Source organism: Periophthalmus magnuspinnatus, chromosome 21, assembly GCF_009829125.3.
Source record: "Periophthalmus magnuspinnatus isolate fPerMag1 chromosome 21, fPerMag1.2.pri, whole genome shotgun sequence".
Taxonomy (NCBI): domain Eukaryota; kingdom Metazoa; phylum Chordata; class Actinopteri; order Gobiiformes; family Gobiidae; genus Periophthalmus; species Periophthalmus magnuspinnatus.
The window spans coordinates 13,648,493-13,671,143 of NC_047146.1; the positions used below are offsets into that span (position 1 = coordinate 13,648,493).

Here is a 22,651-nt window from a genome sequence, read left to right on the forward strand (position 1 = left end):
CACTTTCTGCCGCTAGATGGCGGAATATACACAGTTTGTGACGGTGGCTCGAGTTTGCGTGGTTTGTTTCTGTTGAATCCAAAACGCACATTTTACGCATGTCATCCAGATCAAAACTGCGCTCTATGAGGTAATAAAACATCTAATTAATGTATGGCGTATTGTGCGTGGTATGCCATTAAAATATGCATCAAGCATTTATTTAATTACAGGTGTTTTTATAACTCAAAAATCCCTTGAAATTCTTACTGTGAGCGGGGCCGCTTCTCCACAGATCTGATATTTCACTTTGCTTGGTGATGTCACCTGTTTGTGCAAGGTGCATCTTTAAGAACAGTTGATTTGATCTCCTTGTACTACTGTGTGTGTAGAAAACATTCTTTCCTGCACATTCCTGTCAGCAGTGAGGACAGCCCCCGGGGCAGTGTGCTTGTTGTGTCGGAGGAAAGAGGGCTGGTGCTTTGTTGCTTGTAGGCGTAGGTGGCACAAACACAGACAGCTGGAGCCGGAGTTTTGCTCCTCGTCTGGAGCTCGTGGCGTCCCGTAGAGTGGCACAACACCCTGCAGGAGACCGTGAGGACCCATCTGCTGTGGCAAAGCCAGCTTTCGCAATACTACATCCAAGCTCAGTGCACGACTACCCCATTCTCCCCTCAACACACCTCCTGTTAGCCATGGGCCCAGCCAGGCCATGCACCATGGAAGCACTTATAATCTGGTTTATGGCCATTGTGGTTTACAATTACAGTCTAGTAACTTGTAAAGAACTTCATTAAACTATTACTCTATTACAGTATATTCACATCATGGCTGTGATGTAAATTATACCTAGGCTAGACAGATATACAAAACAGTATTTTTTTAGTTGAGTTTAATTCAAAAAAGTCAAAGAAGAGAACAGAATAAACCTTAGGCAACAATCTGCTGAAAAAGTCTTTGGCTTTAACAAACACTATAAAACAGAAAAAAAAACACCAGAAACATTCCTCAAACTGTACAAATGCCACTGACAATTCTGTGGCACAAGTTTAAAAAAAGAAATAAAACAATAAACTTTCATATAGCACTATGAATTTCCTCAAGCGTTTTGTACAAAAATCTTCATAAATTACAATGTTTTTCTCTTATAACTTAATGACAAATTGACATGGTGGTAACTAGGAACAATTTGTCTGTGATGCACCTCTGCAGCTCTATGGCACTTGGTTCAAACACTAGCAGCATAAACCTTTACATGACAGTATCACTTCTCAGTCTCACGTATTACACAGAAATATCACATCAATAAAAGGAAATTTAGGTTATTTAAAAATAACGAGGAAACGCTGCTGCAAGACAACTGAAATAGTATGAACAAGCTTGAATCCACCACACATACGCAAAAAAGCAGCAGCAACGCAACATAAACAATCTCCCAATAGTAACGTATTATAGAAAATAAGTCTGAAGAAACTTGTATTAAAATGACCTGAAAGTAAAACGGCTGTACCAGCTCCTGAGCATGGCATTTGGTCTGAGAGGCGGGCTGGACCTGCTAACCCGCACATGTACAGAGGACACATCACTGTGAGGTAGAAAACTGGTCTGGCTGACCATTGGGTTTGAGAACAGGCTTCTTTAAAGACATCATAGCACAAGCCTGCAGAACCCCGTGTGATGAAAAAAATATATCGATCTCATCAAAACTACCTGTTTAGTGCCACACTAAAAGAATACAGAAGCTGTTTTGATAAAATGAGTTTGGATTCTTCCTTCATTCTTCTGTCTATAATCGTGAGTGAAAAATTTAAAAAGGCACACTATCCAAATAATGCGACTAACATCTGCATAATGGGTGTACTTCTTGCATATTTGTGATCTTTGGTGGTCTGAAAAGTGCCAAATGGATACTTTTCAAAAAGTAAGGAGTAAGCAACAAAACTAAACTGCATTCAGGACCCAAAGGTTGGTCATGAGGATTTCTGCCAACACAAGACTGACTGAAGTCTGCATTTTAAGTGAGTGAAAAATAAAAACAAATCAAACCACAAAATGTCCCAATTCATACCCCATCCCAACAATGTACACCACTCAAAAGGAAATCAGAACAGGCAAAATGGAAAGAGCATCTTTCATGCCATACAAAGTAATACATTTACATCCAGAGAAATCAGCTTGTACATGATTTTGTGTCTGAAGAGTGAGGTCTATAAAAGCATTAAGGCAAAGTTAACCAGAGTATGACTGACTGATAGTACAGGAAAGTCCACAAAAAAGAAAGTAAAAGACAAAACACATCACCATAGCAACACTCACACAGCAAGCACAAAAGTTCAGATCACCTGAAAAAAGAAAACAACATTGTCTTTCATGCACTATACACACTAATTACATGATCCACTGTGTGATGAGCCTTTGTAAAAAATAAACGTTTCTTGTATCAAAATAAAACTCTGTACAATTTTGAAAACATGTTTTGCAAAACCTGTGCAAAACAGCGACAGCTCCTTTGCATGTGTAGACTTGATTGTTGCATCTTGAATTCAAATGTAATCACTGTCAGCACTACTTGGTTTGTTGATAGGCGTATGGGGAAGGGTTGCCAGATGAGTCCACTGACTGGGCACCGTTTTCCTGGGAACAGCGAAGAGATATTCTAAATTGCTGTTGTTATTGCATTTGGCCAGGCTGATGTCATACTACGTACCTCTACTGAAACAGGAGTAGACTGCATTTGAGTGTACTGTGGTATGAAGGCTCCTTGTATAGGGGTGTTTGCTGCCACAAACTGGATGAAAAACAAATACAGAATATAAATATCATAAGAATGGGTATACTCAATGGGTATACTCAATAATAAAATGGGTATACTCAATGTTAAAGTGGCACTAAACACCCAAACTCCTCCCACAACCACATTCAAAATAGTGCTGCTAAATTGGACAGTACTTGGAGGATTAAAAGGGAGAGTGAGAAGGAAGGAGGGGCGGGGTCTGGACATATGAGGAGCACTGTGATTAGTGTAACAGATATCCACATTTCAAACTCCACCCCTGCAGTTAGGGGTTTGTAATCAAAAACACTAGACTTTAATTAGAGAAGTCATGTGTGATGTCACATAGTACCTGAAAATGCAGCAGCACTCACTTTTTTGACTGTTTATGACCAGAAAGCAGCAAATTTACCTAGTTTCCACTAAAATGGCCAAAACAGACTAGAAACCAACGACAATACTATTAAAACACCATATAAAGAGTTTCATGGCAGAAAAGTAGATTTAGTGTGGAATTCTTAAGACTAGCCTTGGCTGAACCAGAACTAAATGGGTTCAAGTTGGGATAACAAAACATGGATTTTCTCACCTTGCTTGGCATAACATTGTGCCAGTGAGATCAGGAAATAAATGTATGTAAATGGACCCTCATACTGCAGTTACTTTTAACAACTGTCTGGAAATATTTACCCAAAATATTACTAAATTAGGTAAAACAGAAACCAAAAAATATGTGGATATGTTTTGGAGTGAAGGGCAGCGACAGAAGACTTATGCAGTGTCTCCTTCCCTCTCTAATGTGTGCTTTGTGATGTCTTTGGTAATCCCCATCTATATAAATCAAATATGGTGTATTGTTCCTCACCGCTCCTGCGTTTCCTAGTGTGAGGTGGCTCATCTGCTGTGTGAGAGGCGTTATCACTGAGGCCGGCTGCAGTGACATAGAGTGGTCCATAGAGGGAGATATCACTGTTCCCTGGAATTGAAAAATAATTATTAGGAGAGAAATACAGACTGAGTTGTGGATATGTTCCTGGATGCAGAAATGTTGATCTTTTTTTTTTATACAAATAAACAAGCTTTTCATAGTTAATTCTAATAAGCAGTGTATTCAGAGGTGAATACAGTAACCAAAATTGTGTAGGAATAATGTTACTTTAAAATATTACTCGAGCGGAAGTAAAAAGTAACAGAACAGTAACAGTAAAAAGTAATAATCTGAATGTAAAATTTATTGTGTTGTAAATTGTGATTTCTGATTAATGACACCTATCCTGCTATATCGCATTCAACATTTCAAATCAAATCATATCTGAAGGTAAGATTTAAGAAGTGCGAATGTTCAAATGTTGTTTATATAATCCTTCTGTCAGATAGCATTACTGAGTGGGAAAAGTAACCAAACTTTTACTCAAGAAAGAATCCAGTTGCTCCTAAAAAATGGTGTCTACTCTGAAAATTACAATTTCTTCAAAAGTTACTCGAGTAAATTTAAGTGAGAAGTATTCATCACTGTTTATGTTTACATGCAACATAAATTCAATCATGTTTATACAGTGAGAATGGCCTTAGATGAAAAAATGTCTTACAGGATGGGGCATTATGTAGGGTTGATGGGGCATCCAGGACGGGCTCTGCATCTGAAACATTGCACAGAGACCCTGTTAGCACAAACAGAATCAATAGCTAACTTTCTAAAATTTGAAATCAAAACCAAACCTGGTACGGTGAAACTGAGGACATGTAAGGAGACATGGACGTTTGCGCAATCATCCTGTTTGCGATGCCGTACGCTGGTGGGAAAAATCTGCTGACACAAGATTCAGATGTTTGAAAATGAAAACAATGGCGTCCCAGTGTAACATGACACTGCTCTTTTGTGTGAAGCTTACCCATTCTGTAGAGCAGCTGCACTCGGGTCGTATGTGAGCGTCATCCCGGCCTGAGGGAAGAACACACAGACACACAGATTTAATGCACAAGCAGAGTCACTGACCTACAAAATATTATGAATTTACATATGCAATACATTTAAAGATGTTACCTTTTATTATTTTGAAAATGCTATATTAGCCAAAAACAACATATTACAATGTTTAATAAGTTTCAGATTCAGAGTCCACTCCCTTTGATGAGGAAACTTTATGATACGATAAAAAACTCCAAAAAGTCGATTGTTGTGTAATTAATTTGAGAAAAAATATCATGGCTGGCTTTCTTTAACTGTGGACATATATTATACATTTATTTCCTTTTGTACATAGATGAAACATACCAGTCTGCTGTCTCCATCTCTCACCCAACCACGGCCATTCTGAGAGAATTTATGTTGACTTTGTCTCTTTTTCTGTCCACCATCAGCAAACTTGCACAACAACGGCTCTGTAGGTGCTGAAATGACAAACATACAAACACTTACTGACGCTCTATGTGCAAATGGTAGTTTTAAATAACAGCAACAAAGTAATTTATTTAGATACTAAAGAATGTCATGGAACACTAGGGCTGCAACAATTCATCAATTGTGACTAGTCGACTACTAAAATAACTGTAATTGTATTTTGCTATTAATAATCGTTATCTGGACTATACAATCTCAAAAACACATGCCAAAAGAAATTTCATAACAATGACAGTTGCACTATTAAAGCAACTGTGTAACTTTCTGAGAGTGGCATGCCACCTGTATGATTCCATGGAAATAGAAAGTTAAAACCATACTTCATAGCAATAAATACTTTATTTATACAGCACTTTCCTTAATACAATAAATACAACTGAATAATACCCACTGTCAAGACGTAAATATTAAACCAATTATGTGTCAGCTACACAATACTATTATTAAGTACTGTAACAACTTCCAATTGCAAATTCTAAAAGTTTGCTTAATTTACACCTATAAAAGATGTTTACATAAATGCTAAAGATTAGCATTTGCTAGCTAGCGGCAATCATTCCCAGCATTGCACATTTCCTGGTCAGCCTGGAAGACATCTAGTTTGGCAGCTGTGGAGCTATAATCCCCTCCCCACTCAGAACCAGCACAGACTATTTCAGTCAAATAATCCAATTAAAAAGCTTAGAGTGGGAGTGACAGCCGCACAAGGCCCTTTCCTCTGCTCTTTTTTCTATGAGCTCATCTGCAGCAGACTTCCAGACTCCTGCAGGAGACATGAATCAGTGGGCTGACCAGTTTATTCTGTGCACACTAGTCATTAGACATTAATACAGCGCACTTTAAAGCGTGCTCTCCTCCCATGTCTGCACGCACTGCCGTAGAGTTTTACACCATGGTAATTACACATGCTTCTCACCTGGTACGCCTGCAGGTGTCTTTATAAACTTTCCGTTGAAGTGTGAAATGACAGCATCACACTTCTCTGTAGACTCCATCCTGTAGTAGCGAACACATGGAAAACAGTCATTACAAGTTAAGCGTACTGTTAAAAATATATTGTGACATACAGCACAGAAACATAGAGAAAGTGTCAGCAGTCACCTCCAGTCTCTCTCTCTAAAACCTTCAACTCAGGCTAGAAATCTAGGGGTAATAATGGACTCAGACTTGAACTTTAACAGCCACATCAAATCAATAACATCTGCAGCTTTTTACCACCTAGAGAACATTGCAAAAATCAAAGGTATACTGTCAAAGCCAGACTTAGAGAGACTTATCCATGCATTTGTCTCCAGTAGGTTAGACTACTGTAACGTCCTGCTCATTGGCCTCTCCAAACGAGCCTTAACACAGCTGCAGTACATCCAGAATGCTGCTGCTCGGGTCCTGACTAGAACCAGGAAGTATGAGCACATAAGTCCTGTGCTCAGGTCTCTGCACTGGCTTCCTGTAGCTCAAAGAATAGACTTTAAAGCAGCTCTGCTTGTGTATAAGTCTCTCCATGGCCTAGGTCCAAAGTACATCTCCCACATGTTGGTGCCATATGAACCATCTCGCAATTTGAGGACCTCAGGGACCGGCCTCCTGCTGGTGCCCAGAGTCAGGACTAAACATGGGGAATCGGCGTTTCAGTTTTATGCAGCTAAAACCTGGAACAGTCTTCCTGAAGATGTGAGACAGGCCTCTACTTTGACAATGTTTAAATCCAGGCTCAAAACGGTTCTGTTCAGCTGTGCATACGACTGAAAGGTTTTTATTCTGCACTCTTCTCTTTTAATGGTAAATTTATGATGATTATTTGTGATTATTTATGTTTTGATTTGTGTGATTTTAATGTCTTTCTTATTTTGTAAAGCACTTTGAATTACCTTGTGTACGAATTGTGCTATACAAATAAACTTGCCTTGCCTTGCCTACAATTTGCAAAATATAGTAAGAAATGCCACATAAGTGGAGGGTCTGCTACCAAATGTTTGTCTCCATGGAGATGTTATTACTTTGTCCATAATGTTACACAGCACGACATTAAACTTATCTATTTCCATTGAAACAAGCAGATAATGCCACCAAGCCAAGTTGCAGGTCAGATCTGTGGAGATTTGACCTGCAACCTCGCTCACAATAACAGTGCTTGTTTTCCAGATATTTAAGAGCAATTAAAACACAGTATAAGTGCAAGAAAGACATGTTTAATGCCATAGTGTGGAACTTCCCAAGCAAAATAAGAACATGTTCATGGAGACAAGCAGGTGGCCTACCCATACCAGAAAAGTAACCTAAATAAGACATAACACCTATATAATAAAGTAGAAAAAAACAGAATTATGTCCTTGTCTCTTTACTATTAAGTAGGTCAACCACACTTACATACATTTTACAATGGCTTTAAATGATGTTACCTTGCAAATCCTACTCCTCTGCTGGTTCCATTGGAGTCTCGTAGGATTCTGGTGGATATGACCTGACCAAAGTGCTTCAGCATGTTTTCCAACTCCTGCTCATCCATCGACAGAGGCAAGTTGGAGATGTACAGGTTTGTGGGGTCTTGCTCTTGTTGCTGAAAAACAAATTATATCGCAATAAATAATACATCTTAATCTTAAGCAAGCCCAATATTGGAGTTTTATCTTCCTCTGCAAATGGAGCCAATAATAATTCTACAGTTCTGATCTGTTCACGGTTCATTTCAACTCATTTATTTCCACGTTTTTACAGTATCAGCAGAAACACAAGACAGGCCTCCAGGGAGCGTTCTTCTCCCCATTAATATTCATCAGAGTGCAGCTGCTTCAGAAGCCTATTGGATTACTACAATACAATGCAAAACAGCCTATATCCATACATGGGACTGACACTGGAAACTAGTTGCAAGAGGTGTGTGCTTTGGTTAATATTAGCAGAGATTACTAGTATTAAGATTATTGTTTCAGACAACCACAGACAAACACTTCATACTCATTCATGCAAGATCAAATTGAGTCACCAAGGCTCAGCATGGATGTCTTGAGACTGTGGGAGGTATTGGGAGTGCCCCTCCAGAATCCAAAGGTTAAGGGGAGTGCCCATATATGGCTTCAGCCTTCTGCCAAAACTATTCTTATAATTTAATTACTAGACTTGGACTAGAAAAGTAGAAAAATATTTGTTTTGCTAGCTTACTTAGTTTCTATTTCTGTCTTCTTCTAAACGTTAATGCTCTCTGATATGATTAAAATGTGCTGTGAACTATATTTTGAGAATGTGTTTGCAATCACCACATTATCTGAACATTATTTTGCTAATATTTTACAAATTTTATCACTCCAACTTTACAAACAGAGCCAGTCGTTGATTACAAGATAATTCAAGAGGACATTTTAGTGAGACCCCATTTAAAAAGCAGACCTGCAAAACAACCATTTTTTGCAAATGCAGGTCACATTTACGAGACTTCATTGAATCTCACATAATTGACAGGAAGGGAACACTGCCAGCCTTTCATTCAGTCTTTGTACAAGTAAAGTCTGGAGTTCATAAAGGCATTCACCTTCCACAACAATGCGCAGATTAAACTCAACCGGGCCGCTCCAAGCTGCTCTATTTAATTAAAAAAGTCAAATGGGTGCACAGAGGCATGTCAGACGCTCTGCAGATCCCAGGAGAGGGGAACCAGGCCAAGGACTCTTTCCCCGTTTTATATGGGAACTCATTTAGCCCTCCATGTCAGGTCGCCATGACAACGCACACTATTTACTTCCTGTTTTAAGGTCACGGAGCACATGTTTCCGAAATACAATCGTGCCCTCACTGCTACAAACTTAACTTCCATGCAAAATGTATCGTAAAACTTCTGCGTAGCTTCAAATTGACAGTCCAACTAAATATATCAATGTTAAGCAGACATGGTGACTGGTCTCTTGTTCTAAATGGGATTGAATGCACAGCTCCACAGTGGATACCTTCTCTAGTACGTCATTGAGCTGTCAGCGCACTGTAACCCGACCCGTGCACTCTAAAGCCTGACTGTTGACGCCATTCTGCTCTGCTAAAGGCTGCCTTCGAGTAGTGAGCGGTATGCCCCTAGAGTCTGTACGTGCCGTGAGAAAGAAAGACGTATGATTTGTAAACAAACCTCGTCGTAGCACAGTGTTCAGAACAAAGCAATAGTGAACTGTGGGTTCTGAGTATGAACTATGAGCTTGTGAGTCAACAAAATGTAAACATTAACATACACTTCAACAGGGAGTAACAAAAAAGCACATTGAGTAGCAAAAATCACCAACACAATATAATACATAACTATTATTTAAGCTAGTCATTTTAAATAGTATTTCTTATTAAAATATATAACTAGTAGGGCTGCAATATATCACATATTATATATAAACTAAATATATCACAATTGCATAAAGGTTCGGCATTTGACAGAAATCTACTATTTACTGATGTATTTTTTGTTTTTTTGTTTTTTAAAAAGGTAGATTTTATTAAAGATTTTCCTTATCCAAGTCCACTATTTGACTTGATTTATTCTGGGTTTTGTCTATTAAGTTTTTATTTAAGTTGACTTGTAAATTAAGGCAAGTTCTTTTTGTTTTACTATAACTTGTAATAATATTGACATTGCAGTAAAACTATTAAAATACACAGAAACATGAGCATCCACTGCGGCATTGCTCTTTTTTGAAAAAGTGATTATGTGACAGAATCAGTATGTGGGTAGGAATTTCCTATCTGAGAGAAAAGATAAACACTAGTCCCAAAAGAGACTGAGGCACTTTCATCATTTTACCACTATGATGCCAGCCACAGACAATCTGGCAACAGTATAAGTGACATTCTTGCCATCCGCTGGCACTATGTCTAAAAAGCAATTCCACCAGTCTCCTAAACTGAATATATGAGAGCTTAGTAAGTCTTTATCGTTCACCTGAGTGTCTGAGCTGTCGGCTGTGGACTTTGCAGATGGTGAGAAATGCTGATATGCGGTTCACTGTATGGACATGATATCAGGATTAGACTGTAATGAATCCTCACCTTTGCCATCTGAGCTTGGACACCGGCCGTCTTGAGGGCAGCCACAGCTTTCTGAGCCGCAGCGGGGCTGTCAAAGTCCACAAAACCATATCCTGGAACCAACAGTTAAGGCCATATTAATATATAGCTAGAAGCATAGGTCAGATGGAGCATTCAAAGGATATCACATTTACTTCATATAGAGATTCATATGAAACCTTTATAGACCATGATTTCATATTTCAGCATGTTATCATATGGTTCTATTTATTTGGAACTACCTTTGACTAAAAAACACCTCACCTAGTGGCAAGTCCCATTTCATTTGATACTATTTGATACATGACTCACAAAACAATAATGACAATGCAATATAAGTGATGTATTGCATATTATAGTCTATGATATATCACAGTTTTAGAAGGAACAAATACATTTTTACAATATTATTTCTACGTAAACCATTAAATGCACATTCTGTTCATTAAATACAGTCAAGCAATAAAATTGTAGTCCTGCCAAAACTCAGTATATGGCTATATATCGATACAGCATCTTGGGATGTCAAAAATGTATCAACTAATTAAAGGCTCTGTACACGATTTTTCCCATGTATTTGAGCTAAATTTGTCTTGTCCCAGTACTTATATACTGTATTGTACTATATAGACTGCTGCATACTGTCTGCATCTAATTAGAAAAGCATGTGATTGTCCAATAATCAGATGGAGAACATTAACATGCTAATTGTTAGCTTTACAGTCACGGCCTCCACTCCACAAACTCCGCTCTGGTCTGTGAGAGTTGTGAAAAACGATTATAGACTCATCACAATGAATAATTACGGTGCTCTGAATGCATAAAGGTACGTGAGAAATAACTTTGGACCACTGCAAACTGTTTAACGTGAATAAATTCTGTTTTTCACATGTTTAAAATTAGGCATAACACCTTTAAATATCACAACATTTTTGGCACACCCTCACTTATATGTATAAAACTATCTACATGTTACTGATTTTGCCTCTATTTTTGCCTCTAAATGTCCAACACCATGCAAGTCAACTTCCCATCTTTGATAGAGTTTGTTGCAATGGCGGCTGGTACTATTACTGTTATCCTATACTTGGTTTGTAAATGCATACGTTGCTGAGAAGTGACTTGCTGAAGTGACACACCAATAGACAATGGCGTGGAGCTTATAATAACATGAGCTGTCTGGCTGTTTTGTTTTCTCACTTGCTCAGCTTGACATAGCCACATTTCTGTCCAATGAGTAAAGTCTGGATGGATTTCACACTTTGGATGTCCACCAACTTTGGGCAAGTGTAGTGAAGTTGTCTTTTAATGAGGGTTTGTGAATTGTCTCAGGGCACGGTTGATCATTTGGAACAATGTAAAACATACAAGTGGGGCCATTATTGTACTACCCACCTTTGCATTTATTTGTTGTCTTGTCCATAATGGCTTTTGTAGACACGATTTTGCCGTACCTAGGGGAGAAGCAGAGAGGTGGAGTTGTGAGTGGGATTGTGTAGCAGACATGTTATAAAACAGACAAAGAGGAAGGGTTGAGCAAGAGCCTGTATGACATCATTGTGAAAACATGAGAAACAGGAAGTGGTTTCCATTGGCTGCTGAAAATCCCCACCATGTGAGTACAAAGTCACACAGAGCCTTTTTCTGTAGGCAAACTGTTTGAAGCATCATTCAGCCAGAGAGACTTTATGCTCTACTTATTTTACTTGAGTTCAGTAAATGTGCTGGCTTTTAAAGATCTGCTCTCACTTTCTGAAACATTACAAACACATAGGAGCCATGAGCGGTAAAAGCGGAGGGCATTTTAGCCTCGGATTAGACTGAATGCTCAACTGGGTGAAAGATCGTGAACTTGCGACCTTCCCTTTATCTGAAGTCTAATTTTAAACCATGTGGAACAAGTGTGGTTTAGTCTTCAGTGAACCATCGTCAAATACAGTAAGAATGTAGTTCACAGGAACCACGGTTGTGACTAACATTTTAATCACACAGGCAGAGGTTTGACTCACCATTCCACTTGCAAATACAAAAGAAAGCAGTCAGGAGTGGTATCCTAACATTTATGGCTTGGCTCGATGTATTCCTTCTTTATAAGTAAGATCATCCATTTCAGTGACACTCATGTAAAGGTCTAGTAGTCTAATTCAAATGTGACCCTTCTGTGATTCCCATGACGCAGCACAAGCATTAGCGGGGCTGTGCTGGGGTCTAGCTCGGTCACTGTCCTCAATGTATTTCCTCTCAGTCTGTTTCCTGTCCAACATTTTCCCTTTCTAAGCCTTTCTAAGCCTTCAAATGAGGTCTACCATGTTAAAGGTCCTTATATTAGCTCATATTATCTGACTGGACAATACAACTTTCTGCCACTACTTAAACCTAAAAGAGGTATAAAAACATGCCTTCAACTGTGCTCTAGCTTTCCTCGTGAGGCCCAGCTACAACTGTGTTTGATCAATACCCTGAATCAATAAGTGTAACACAGAGCGGAAGTGGTAGACTCACGCCTGGCAGAGCTTGACCAGGTCATGGTCTGTGGTGGAGGGGACCAGGCCGCGGATGTACAGGTTGGTTTTGCTGAGCTGTTCCCAGCCGGCCGTGCTGCCTCCGCTGCTGGTGGTGCTGGGGCTGGTGGGGGCCATGGGCGGGTGAGACGAGGGGGGTACAGGGGGCTGCAGGGGCACAAGACAAAAGTATATGAATATCTGGAAAAATGTGAATGAGGATTTACTGTGCCCAAAAACATTACATTATCACGTGTAAACCTTGTGATGTACAGTTAATGCAGTGGGTGAGATCCTTCTCTCATTTTAAATACATTGGTAGCTTCACTAATTTATAGTTAAAACAGCACTATCACTAAAACCTGATGTTGAAAACACTGACTCTCTCCATTTGATTGCTGGTTTCAGAAAAAAACAGCCTACTATCTAACTTTTCTGGTGGATAATAGATCAGCTTGTCTCCATGGAGACCTTTACATGGTTATACAGTATGACACTAAATTTATCTATATCCATAAAGAGAAGCAGGTGACACCACCAGTGTGCATGTCATAGCATTTTTAAAGTAATGAAACACATGAATAATTGCTATATAGATAAGTAAGATAATGTCATAGTGTGTAACATTCCAGGAAAAACTATAGCATCTCCTTGGATACTAGCACGTTGTGTACTCACTGTAAAAGTTACACTGCATTTTTATATCATGTTAATTTCAGAAATATCTCTATACACTCTATAAAATGACTTGTTCTGTGTAGTGGAGGGCAATACAAAAGCAGTAAATCCTTGTAAATTCTTCCTCTTTTAGGTATCAGGGGATCTATAGGCTGTTGGAGATAGATTAGTCTTGAACCTTTCTATCCTGCTTTTTTTTTTAAATCAGTCAATCCAGAAATAGGTCACACATTTGACCAATATCAGGAAAGGCTTATAAATCATGGTGCTGGCTGTCAGTTTAAATGATAAAATACAGCCATTTTGGACATACATTTCTACATGCGCAGCAATCTCCATCTCCTTTTTAGGGTCAGCACAATCAGTGTCCTCAGGGAACTGTAGCTCTGCCCCTGTCAGACTCGTGGGCAATATTGACTTAAATGAATGTGTTGATTCTGACAAACATTGCAATCACAATTAGATTTGCAATTTATGGTTTAATAATAGGATTCTGTTCAAAGTTCACAATGTAAATGCTTCCATGAGAATTGACAAAAGGCTGAAATATGAACAGAGAAACTAATACAAGAATCACATTTCATAACATATTTGCAGCGGGCTAAACTACAGGGTTACCAGTTTTATGCAGAATAAGACAGGATATTTTGTTTTTAGTTTTTTTTTAATGCTACTTCAAAAATTGCAGCTTTTGCAATTTGCCAATTGTGTTTTGATTCAATTGCGATTAATCTTACAGCCCTACACTTCAGTGCAAATATTCTTTAGAGTTGCAAAATCTGAAAACTGGTCCAAATCACATGTTTTTGGTACTATATGATTGGTTGCAGACCTGTTGATTAAAAATATTTAAAATCCATTCAAATTGGATTCAGGCTACCCTTGTTTGGAAGATTATACCGTGACTTTCTTTTCTTAGGTTTTTGTTATTACAGACAAGATACCTCACATTCTTCACTTTGCATATCTCCAAAACAACCAACCGCCTAGTGATGCAACTGCAAAGTCAACTGCATGCAATCAAAAGTTAAAACAATACTTCAGAACATTCACGATAGAAAGACAGATAAGTTCCACACTGTGGAATATTATAACCACAGGAACATTTCCATGGAAACAAGCAGGAGGACACCCTCCTCCAGGACAAATAAGAGTCGGTTTTGTGAGTCAGTACACATGCTTTTCTATGCTTTTCAGTGCAATAAAAACACTAATAATGAAAAATACGCTTTTATTTTAGTCTATTTTTTGTCAAAAAAGTTACATACTGGGGCTTTAACTGTACAAAGACATTGGTACATTGGACTTTCTTCTTGGAGGATTTGTGTCTGGTCTGAATATGCCCCCTCTTCCCCCTCCTTCCTTCTCAGAGACATCAGAGGCTGAGAGGAAGCTAATGGAATCTCAAGCATGAGGCGGTGACAGGATAGAGCAGCGGCCCCAGTCTGGACTTTGGCCTGGAGGATGTTCTCTGATGACGGGCTGCTGGGCTGGGTCATGTCTTCAGGCTCTACACTGTGGCTATGTGCTGTCAGTGTATGCTGTCAGTGCAACAGGCAGAAACATGGGTTGGAGTTAGTACTGCTGATGTGGCGTGTAATGTTGAAGGTTAATGAGTCAACCTTTTGTAGCGATGATCCAAAATTAATTTTTACAATCGAATTTCCAATATTTGTCGATATCGATATTTTCAAATCTATGGCAAGGCCCATAAATTGCAGTATGTTTTGTATCATACTATCCTAACTCTAGAGAGTACATGAAAGTAAAGTACATGTAAACACACATAGGTGCCATGGGCCATTTGGGCATATTTCAGTTTTTTCAGAATTGCTCACACAAATTCACTTTTAATCATATTACAATGTGGACTGTCTCTTTCTCAGAGACACAACTGCAATATGCACTGGTCCCAGCTTTGTTCAAACTGCCAGCCTTCAGGTTTGTGGATGAGTGCTCCGACCACTGACCTACTGGTGCCCCACTACAGAACCATATTACTATTGGTCTCTCATCCCAGTACCAACCAGATCCAACCATAAAATCAGATGTTTAACAATTAACGGGTTGTTTAGCTATAGATCTTATCAACAATCTTTGGGTAGCGCAGTATTAATGTTTATCATTATTCTATTTTGGCTTTTTAAGACACATATTTTTCTGTGTTTATTTTTGAACAGTGAATAATAGATATAAAATGTGAGATATTAATAATTCAAAGTCCCTTCAGCTAATGCATGTGTAAATGTTCAACTGATGCAGTTTTTGCTAGCTTTATTTTACAATGCTCTTTACAGGCGTACCACACAGGTCCATTAGTGTACTGGTTAGAATACAGCATTAGCTAACTGGTAATGGAACCAAAAAGCTTTTGTGTACAATATCAAACGCATAACTCATTATTCAAGTGCTCCTATGTTAATGTACACTTATAATGTTTCCTGTATAGCCTTATAATGTTCAATTAATCACATTTTTATTTGGTCCACAGACAATTCTCAGTCAGTAAATCATGTGGATTGGAGCAGAGTTCAAACTTAGGAAGAAGAAACTTGGTGTCATATAACAATGATTAAAAGTTTGTAATAAGACGGGCAAAATGTGTGATATATATATATATATATATATATTTTGCAGTATTGCCAAGCCCTATATATCAGTAGTTCCCAACCCTTTCTGTCTTGAATATCCCCTAAGCTTTATCTCACATTCAGAGAATCCTCTTTCAATGGTAGCGGTGTTTCTTTAGTAATTATGAATCTGTTTCTTAATACATTCACACTTATAACAATTAAATTTTCTTTTCTACAATTTATGCCAAATTCATCAAACAGAAACATTCTTAAGAATGGAAAATGTGCTTCAAATTCCTTTCAAATATCATTGAATGCCACCTTCCTTTTGAATCTGAAATCATTCCAAGTACCCCCTGGAATGTGCTCGCTTACCCCCAGGGTCCTTGTACCCCTGGTTGGGAAACACTGCTATATATTATGTGCTCCAATGCTATGAAATACTAAATAGGTCTGCACCAACTAATAATAACAAGTACTAGAAAACTGGTAAATGAGAGGATTGAGACTCTATGCTTGAATAAATACCATATCTAATTTGGCCCTTCTTAATTTCTCTTAGTCTGTGAAATTGAATAACACGTGAATCAAACAATTTTCTGCATAAAAGAACTGTGTGTTCATTATGAAAACATTTTCAGTTAAATGCTGATTCTGAATCAAATCTGGAACCTAAGAATTGGACTCCCCAAAGAAAGATATTTTACAAGAACATCAAATTTTGTGTTTTTTGCCAATTTTTATCGATGAGCAAAACCATCTGGGCAAGCCATGTGGGAATAATTTTCAAGATGCCTTTGGCCCAAATCTCAGAAAAGTGACTTCTCTCTTGTACTCTAAAGTAATTTTAGCTCATAGCCAATACCACTAGCCTGACCACACACATATACGTGACATCTGATGGGACAAGGCGGCAGCTTATCAGGTCCCTCCAGACCAGCAGAGTCTGTCATATCCGAGATGGAAACACTGGAGGCATTACTGTACCAGACCTCGCCCATAGAGCTTTCACTATAAGAAGACTAGATAAGCCTACTGTACACCGCTTTTTAGCTAAAGGCGGCTGAAATCTATATGCAACTGGGACAAATTGAATGCATCAGTGAACAATAAGTCATCTATGTCCAATTATGCAGGCTTACAATACAGAAATGCCAATAAGGTTAGCATGACATCAACTAGTGTTTCCGATAAAGCAAAGTAAGCTACAAGAATACAAACAAGGCTAGCTCTTGGGATTTGCATCAATGTCCTATTCATGATGCTTGACTCATTGATTTATGGTGCTGTAATAACAGTCCAGATCCAATGGAATATATGAATATAGCCCCCCTTAGACTATTTATAAAGCACTAGATCAACATTGTAATTTCCTTATCATACATTAGGTTATATAAAATGTATAACAGTGTATCCTGGCTAAACCCAAGGGAGTCAGAAGTATCCTAGCATCCAAAGCAAACAAAGTGTGTGCACTCATGGTGAAGCCACTTTATTTGGAAGTCAAAGTATGACTAAAGGAGGGGTAGTCAAACATGTGGAATTAGCTCAAATGCAGTGCAAATTGTTAGTTTGGAAAAGAAGTTAGTGTGGGTGTCATTTAAACGTCATTTATGATCACTTTCTGTTGACAAAAAGACACGCAAGAGCCTTAACACAAAAGACTACAACTCCAAACCGCCTTTTCTATCCATGGTGTCTTCCTGACTCACCTATAAACCCATATAAACCCATAATAGTTGGCTTGTTTCAGTACAGCAGAGCTCGATTGAAGCGCAGCCCAGTCAGCAGGTATTTTAATTATCTCGCCTATCTGGATCTTACGTCACGCACGCAGACACACAACTGGCGTTTTCCACACAAACGTACCATAACATTAAAGTTTTACGCGCCTGCACCCGGGTCAAACAAGTTAAACTCGGCTTTGAGCAAGTTATACCGTGGTTATTCACAGTTTTCTTACCTGTTTGCGATACGGTGTCCTCAGTGGGTTCCCAGTATTGGCAAAAATCATCCTCAGTTGAAATGCGTGAATGTTCAAGCTACAAATCCAGCAACTAAGTGTAGAAATAGTGTGAATGCGTCTCCTTATTCCGCTAAAGGACCGAAACCGTAGCGTGTGCACATATTAGCGGTACATAGCATTATTGTCGTCGTCTATTCGGCCACAGCCTCCACGGAGAATTGTCCCAACTTGGACTGCCCAGCCCCGTTTGTTTGACTGGCTTCATTGATTTGCAGTCAGCTCTGCGCAGGCCAGACGCGGCTATGCTGGACCGGACCATTACGCACGCGTTTGTAGGGGTGTCCAAAAGTTCAGTAGTGATAATAATATATATAATAGACATATTTCGTAGCGTTTGGTCCAAGTAAGTATTTGAATAGGGTGGAAGTGTGTGTCTTTGGTTATTTTCCGTATTTAAAGAGTAGTTTTGTGGAAATGTGAAGTCATATTTCAAAGTTGTTTCCTCCTCTGTTGTTGTTTGTGTGATAAAGCATGCATACCTGGCATTCCACTGTTTGGTAGCTCCCGTCTCTGTCAAGTTTCACTCTATTTTGTTCCTGTAAAACTACAAAGTACAAGAGTTCAGACATATAATGGGTTAAGAGCTATGTATTTATTTAGTATTTCTGTTATAATTAATCATGAAGGTGCAAATGTTGGGAAAACAAAGCTCTCTGCAAAGTCTAAATGACTCAGAAATGACAAAAAAAAATTGCCTTCCTATGCAAAATGTTGTATTTTCAAGTAATTCAGTTACTGCTTGCTGGTACTATAAAAATTGCATGTTACCACTGTTTCTCTTCAGATTATAAATGTATCCTGAATGTGAGTAAATGTCCATATAACTATAATGTGGTTTATAGTATTCTAATATCATTTTCATAATTGTATTAATACAACCATTACTTAGTGGTTATTTTGTACCTTCCTGTGAAAGTAACTATTTATATCCGTGTTGTTAACGCTTCCCGTGGTAATAAGTCATTTTCTAACATTTCATTCATTCATCTTCACATTGATTATAAGGTCAATAAATTTGGATGTTTGATTGGCCCCAAGCTACACCCTGAGATTATGAGAATCCACAACTGTTGGTTGGTAACATTTGATATTGCAAATAATTTTACAGTTTTTATTGTCATCAACAATCATGGAACTATCAAAATTATCTATACAGTGGTTCTCAAACACACCAAGCACTCTTAAGAAACAATTTAGCCTTCAAAGTACAACCTAAACCAAGTCTATAACAGGACAATTTTAGGTTTAAACTAGGACAAAACTATGTGTAATATAAGACTACAAAACTGTGATACTAGGACTAAACAAAGACAACAACATGAATTAAACTGAACCTAGATTCAACAAATATTTGAACTGCAGAGGCCCCTGTGTACCCCCTGTAAGATCTTCACAGTTTAAAGTGCATATGACATGTGAGACCATTAGACCACTGGCTTCACTAAAACACACTTAATACAAATGACTCTTGACTTTTTTGGTAGTTATTATTAATATTTCAATTATGTTTATAATTTTACTTGCTGGTTGGACACAGCAGTGGATATGATGCAGAGATGGAAGAGGCAGCATCCCTAGTCTTTAGTCCTTGTCTTTGAACACAGTTTTCTTTACGTATCTCACACATTCCATAGGGCTGGGACATGGGGTCTCCACGTTCCTGTCCCGGTGTAGTTTAGCACAGTGGGGTGAAGGCTTCAATAGGGCCTAATGCACTTGAAAGAGCTCATTAGCCACAGCGTTGTCCCGGCCCTGGATATGCTGGATGTCGAGGCTGTAAGCTTGGAAATTGAGGGCCCAAGCACATCAGTCGGTATAATAAAGTTGTGTTTTGGATCTACAATTTGTTTTCTTCATCTTACCCCGAACACCAGCTAACCACTTCTTAGCCACTTCCTGAGCTATATACAATCTGTACCTAAAACTGTGTACAAAATTAAGCAGGTTACAAGGAGGATCAGCTTCCTTCCAACTGTCCTGAAGAAGTGCTAGAGGGCTGTGGATCTTATGGCCAAAATCAATGTTGTTAGGACTAAAAACTTTACCTTTTGAGCAGATAACAACAGCCACGGTAAGGCCTCCTCCCAGTCACCTTGCATTTGGACACAAAAAAGCACAACATGAATTGAAGGGGAGACAGCAACGTGGAGTACTGTACACCCAAAGCAGAGACTCGCAAACAGACCAGGAAGAAGGGTGGCATTTTGCAGTGAAGTTTATGTGAAGTTTATGAACATAAATTACAATTCAAAGACTCGCAGCCGACAAACAACAGGAGCTGAACCGATGTAACAAAGAGCTCACCATCTTACAAATAAAACACTTTAATACAAATTCAGACAAAGTTAGATGAAATTATTTGAACAAACATGGATTTTAGCCTCCATTTTGTTATAACTGGATCAACGCCATAACAAAGCGGGAGCCCTGGCTCATAACACTGTGTACTCAGATCTGGAAGAAGACCTGCAGGTTGTCTGAGTGTCTCTGCATCCACTGAGGGAGGAATTTACTGCGGCAGGTAGAGAGACAGCACGGCCCATAAATCAAATGCAATCTACCCACCGCTGTCAGCCCTGATTGGAAAACCAACACTGTGGCAAGCTAGTGTGGATTAATGGCACAACGCAGGCTCCATACCAAAACCGCTGTCGTGTTCGGACTTTATCAACCCTAAATCTTTCCCTCTGATCTGCTTCCAACCATCTTGTAGCCGTTGGGTGTCTATAATTGCAGTGTAATTATTATGCAAGTGATGATTGTGCACATATAGGTCAGCTTTGGGGCATGTACCGAGTGTCGGTCGGTCAGTGGGTCAGTGTTGGGGAGAGAAGAGGTGGCTGAATCAGCACTTTCCACAGGGGGGAGGGAGAGGAGGGAGGGACCCATTCAGACCACCAGCTATTATCAGACAGAAAAGGAAGGTTATCTCTTATCTCAGCATCTGTGGAGCAGTAAAAGGCATTTGTAATTGTATGTTTAGGCTTGTAATGCAGTGCTTGTACAAGGCAGAAGGATAAACCATTTCTGATGTGTCAGTGTTGCAGATGGAAGATGATGGGATTGTAGAAAATTCTGTCCTTGCATTAAGGGGGAAATACTTACCGGTAGTTCATAATAGTTTTGTTTGACAATCCCAGTCAAAATTGTAGCCTATGCTTTGTTTTTTCACTTCCAATTCTACAATGAAGTGGAGACAGAAAATGGTAAATCTATTTAAGAACTATAGCTTTCCGCTCCTATTTTAGTACGCTTACTCTATTGTTAGATTATTTTGTATATTTTATCAGTATTATTGCTCATTGTCTGTGACTCAAACACACCTACAGATGATGTTCTTAGTTTGTGAAATTATATTTTATGACAGTGGCTTATTCTAAATCAATACTCAACTACCACATATAAAAACAGGGTTAGAACACACATTGTTAAACCGGCTCAAACTTGTAACTGTAAAGATGACAGGACTCGGCTCCCACAGCTATTAAAAGTGCAGGCACATGTGTAAGGTCACTGCCTGGGTATTTCCAAAGGAAATCATGAGGGTTACTAGGGTGCAAGCACATATTTGTACAAGAACTATAAACATGTGTGACTTATGTTGACATTATTGGGTTCATAATTTATTCAAGGGAATATTTGATCATTTGAAGAGGAATTAAATAACTTAGTGACTGTATCAGATTATTTCCATCTTTGGAGCAAAATTTGTCTTGCTCTAGGACAGATATTATGTATAGGCAGCTCTTGAGGCCAAAATGAGACCGCTGTCTCCAGTCTACATTTACTTGTGAAACGTCTTATTGTCCAAGAATCAGGAAGCATGCTTTTAGCATGCTGCCTGTTGTCAGTTTATTGTGATGGCAAAACTCCACTTTGGCCAATGAAAGATGTGAAAAGTGTTTATACACTAATCGTGGTGAATAATTAGGATGCTCAGAAAGCATAAGGTAAGTGAGGAATAACTTTGGACCACTGCAACGTGTTTGAAATGAAAGAGTTTTGTTTTTATGAATGATAAACAAGGCTGGATCACATTACCAACTCTCTCTCCTAACTTCAAATTAGATGCTTCCTTTGTATCACACTTTGAACTGCATTAGTCACTTGGAATCAAAATGACTGAATAATCCATCACAGATCACAGTGCACTGGCTTGTACAAAATGACTGATGACTCTGTCACAGGCTCCGCAGTGTAATTAGTGTCATGTGCTGCATAATCTGCATTTGATATACCTTTGGAGATATAGCTCCAAAGAATGTGCCATCACTTTTAATATGCTCTTGTTTGTTTTGTGTTCCTGGACTCCAAAAATATGTTTCTATGCAGTATGATTCAGAAGAAAGCAAAAAGAAAATCGCAGGGTTAGTACTTGTAGAAGTACAGTACACCGACAACTATCTAACCCCCTGCTCATTTTAGACAATCTCATGACCTGAGGTCATGATCACTTGCTCGAGGTCATAATCTGAGCTGCCTGATCCGATTTATTTATCATCCCAAACACGCTCTTCACAGTAAAGTTGGCAACATAGACTTGAAACACTATGCGGCGTGCTGTTGAGTCTCTCCATAAATAATTAAGTACACTAGGGATGTGAAGATTATTTGGTTAAATGCTAATTGTGACAGGATTTAAGAATTAAAAGATAAAAATGTTATCTAATAAACTGGTCACATACT

General features: G+C 38.7%; 1 protein-coding gene across 2 annotated transcripts; it reads right to left on the minus strand.

Moving 5' to 3' along the window:
• Positions 1–854: 854 nt before the first annotated feature.
• LOC117389095 (RNA-binding motif, single-stranded-interacting protein 1) lies at positions 855–18,183 on the minus strand. 2 transcript variants are annotated; one of them, XM_033986683.2, is made up of 13 exons: positions 17,903–18,183; positions 12,690–12,856; positions 11,583–11,641; positions 10,170–10,261; positions 7,553–7,710; positions 6,070–6,149; positions 5,028–5,143; positions 4,645–4,694; positions 4,472–4,562; positions 4,342–4,392; positions 3,618–3,728; positions 2,687–2,767; positions 855–2,613 (listed from the first exon to the last, which is right to left on the minus strand). In XM_033986683.2, the coding sequence occupies exons 1-13, from the start codon at positions 17,951–17,953 to the stop codon at positions 2,545–2,547; spliced, it is 1,176 nt and encodes a 391-aa protein (XP_033842574.1). In that variant the 5' UTR covers positions 17,954–18,183; the 3' UTR covers positions 855–2,544. The 2 variants fall into 2 exon arrangements, with proteins under 2 accessions (XP_033842574.1, XP_033842575.1); XM_033986684.2 differs by having other exon boundaries at positions 4,472–4,559; positions 17,903–18,179.
• Positions 18,184–22,651: the final 4,468 nt, after the last annotated feature.

Bases quoted from the DNA above. Each gene is read 5' to 3' on its own strand.
- LOC117389095 (XM_033986683.2), bottom strand. From the start codon at position 17,953: ATGATTTTTGCCAATACTGGGAACCCACTGAGGACACCGTATCGCAAA. The intron at 5,144-6,069 runs GTGAGAAGCATG...TTGTCATTTCAG, and splicing joins GACACCTGCAGGCGTACCAG to CACCTACAGAGCCGTTGTTG. The intron at 2,614-2,686 runs GTACGTAGTATG...CGCTGTTCCCAG, and splicing joins CTACTCCTGTTTCAGTAGAG to GAAAACGGTGCCCAGTCAGT.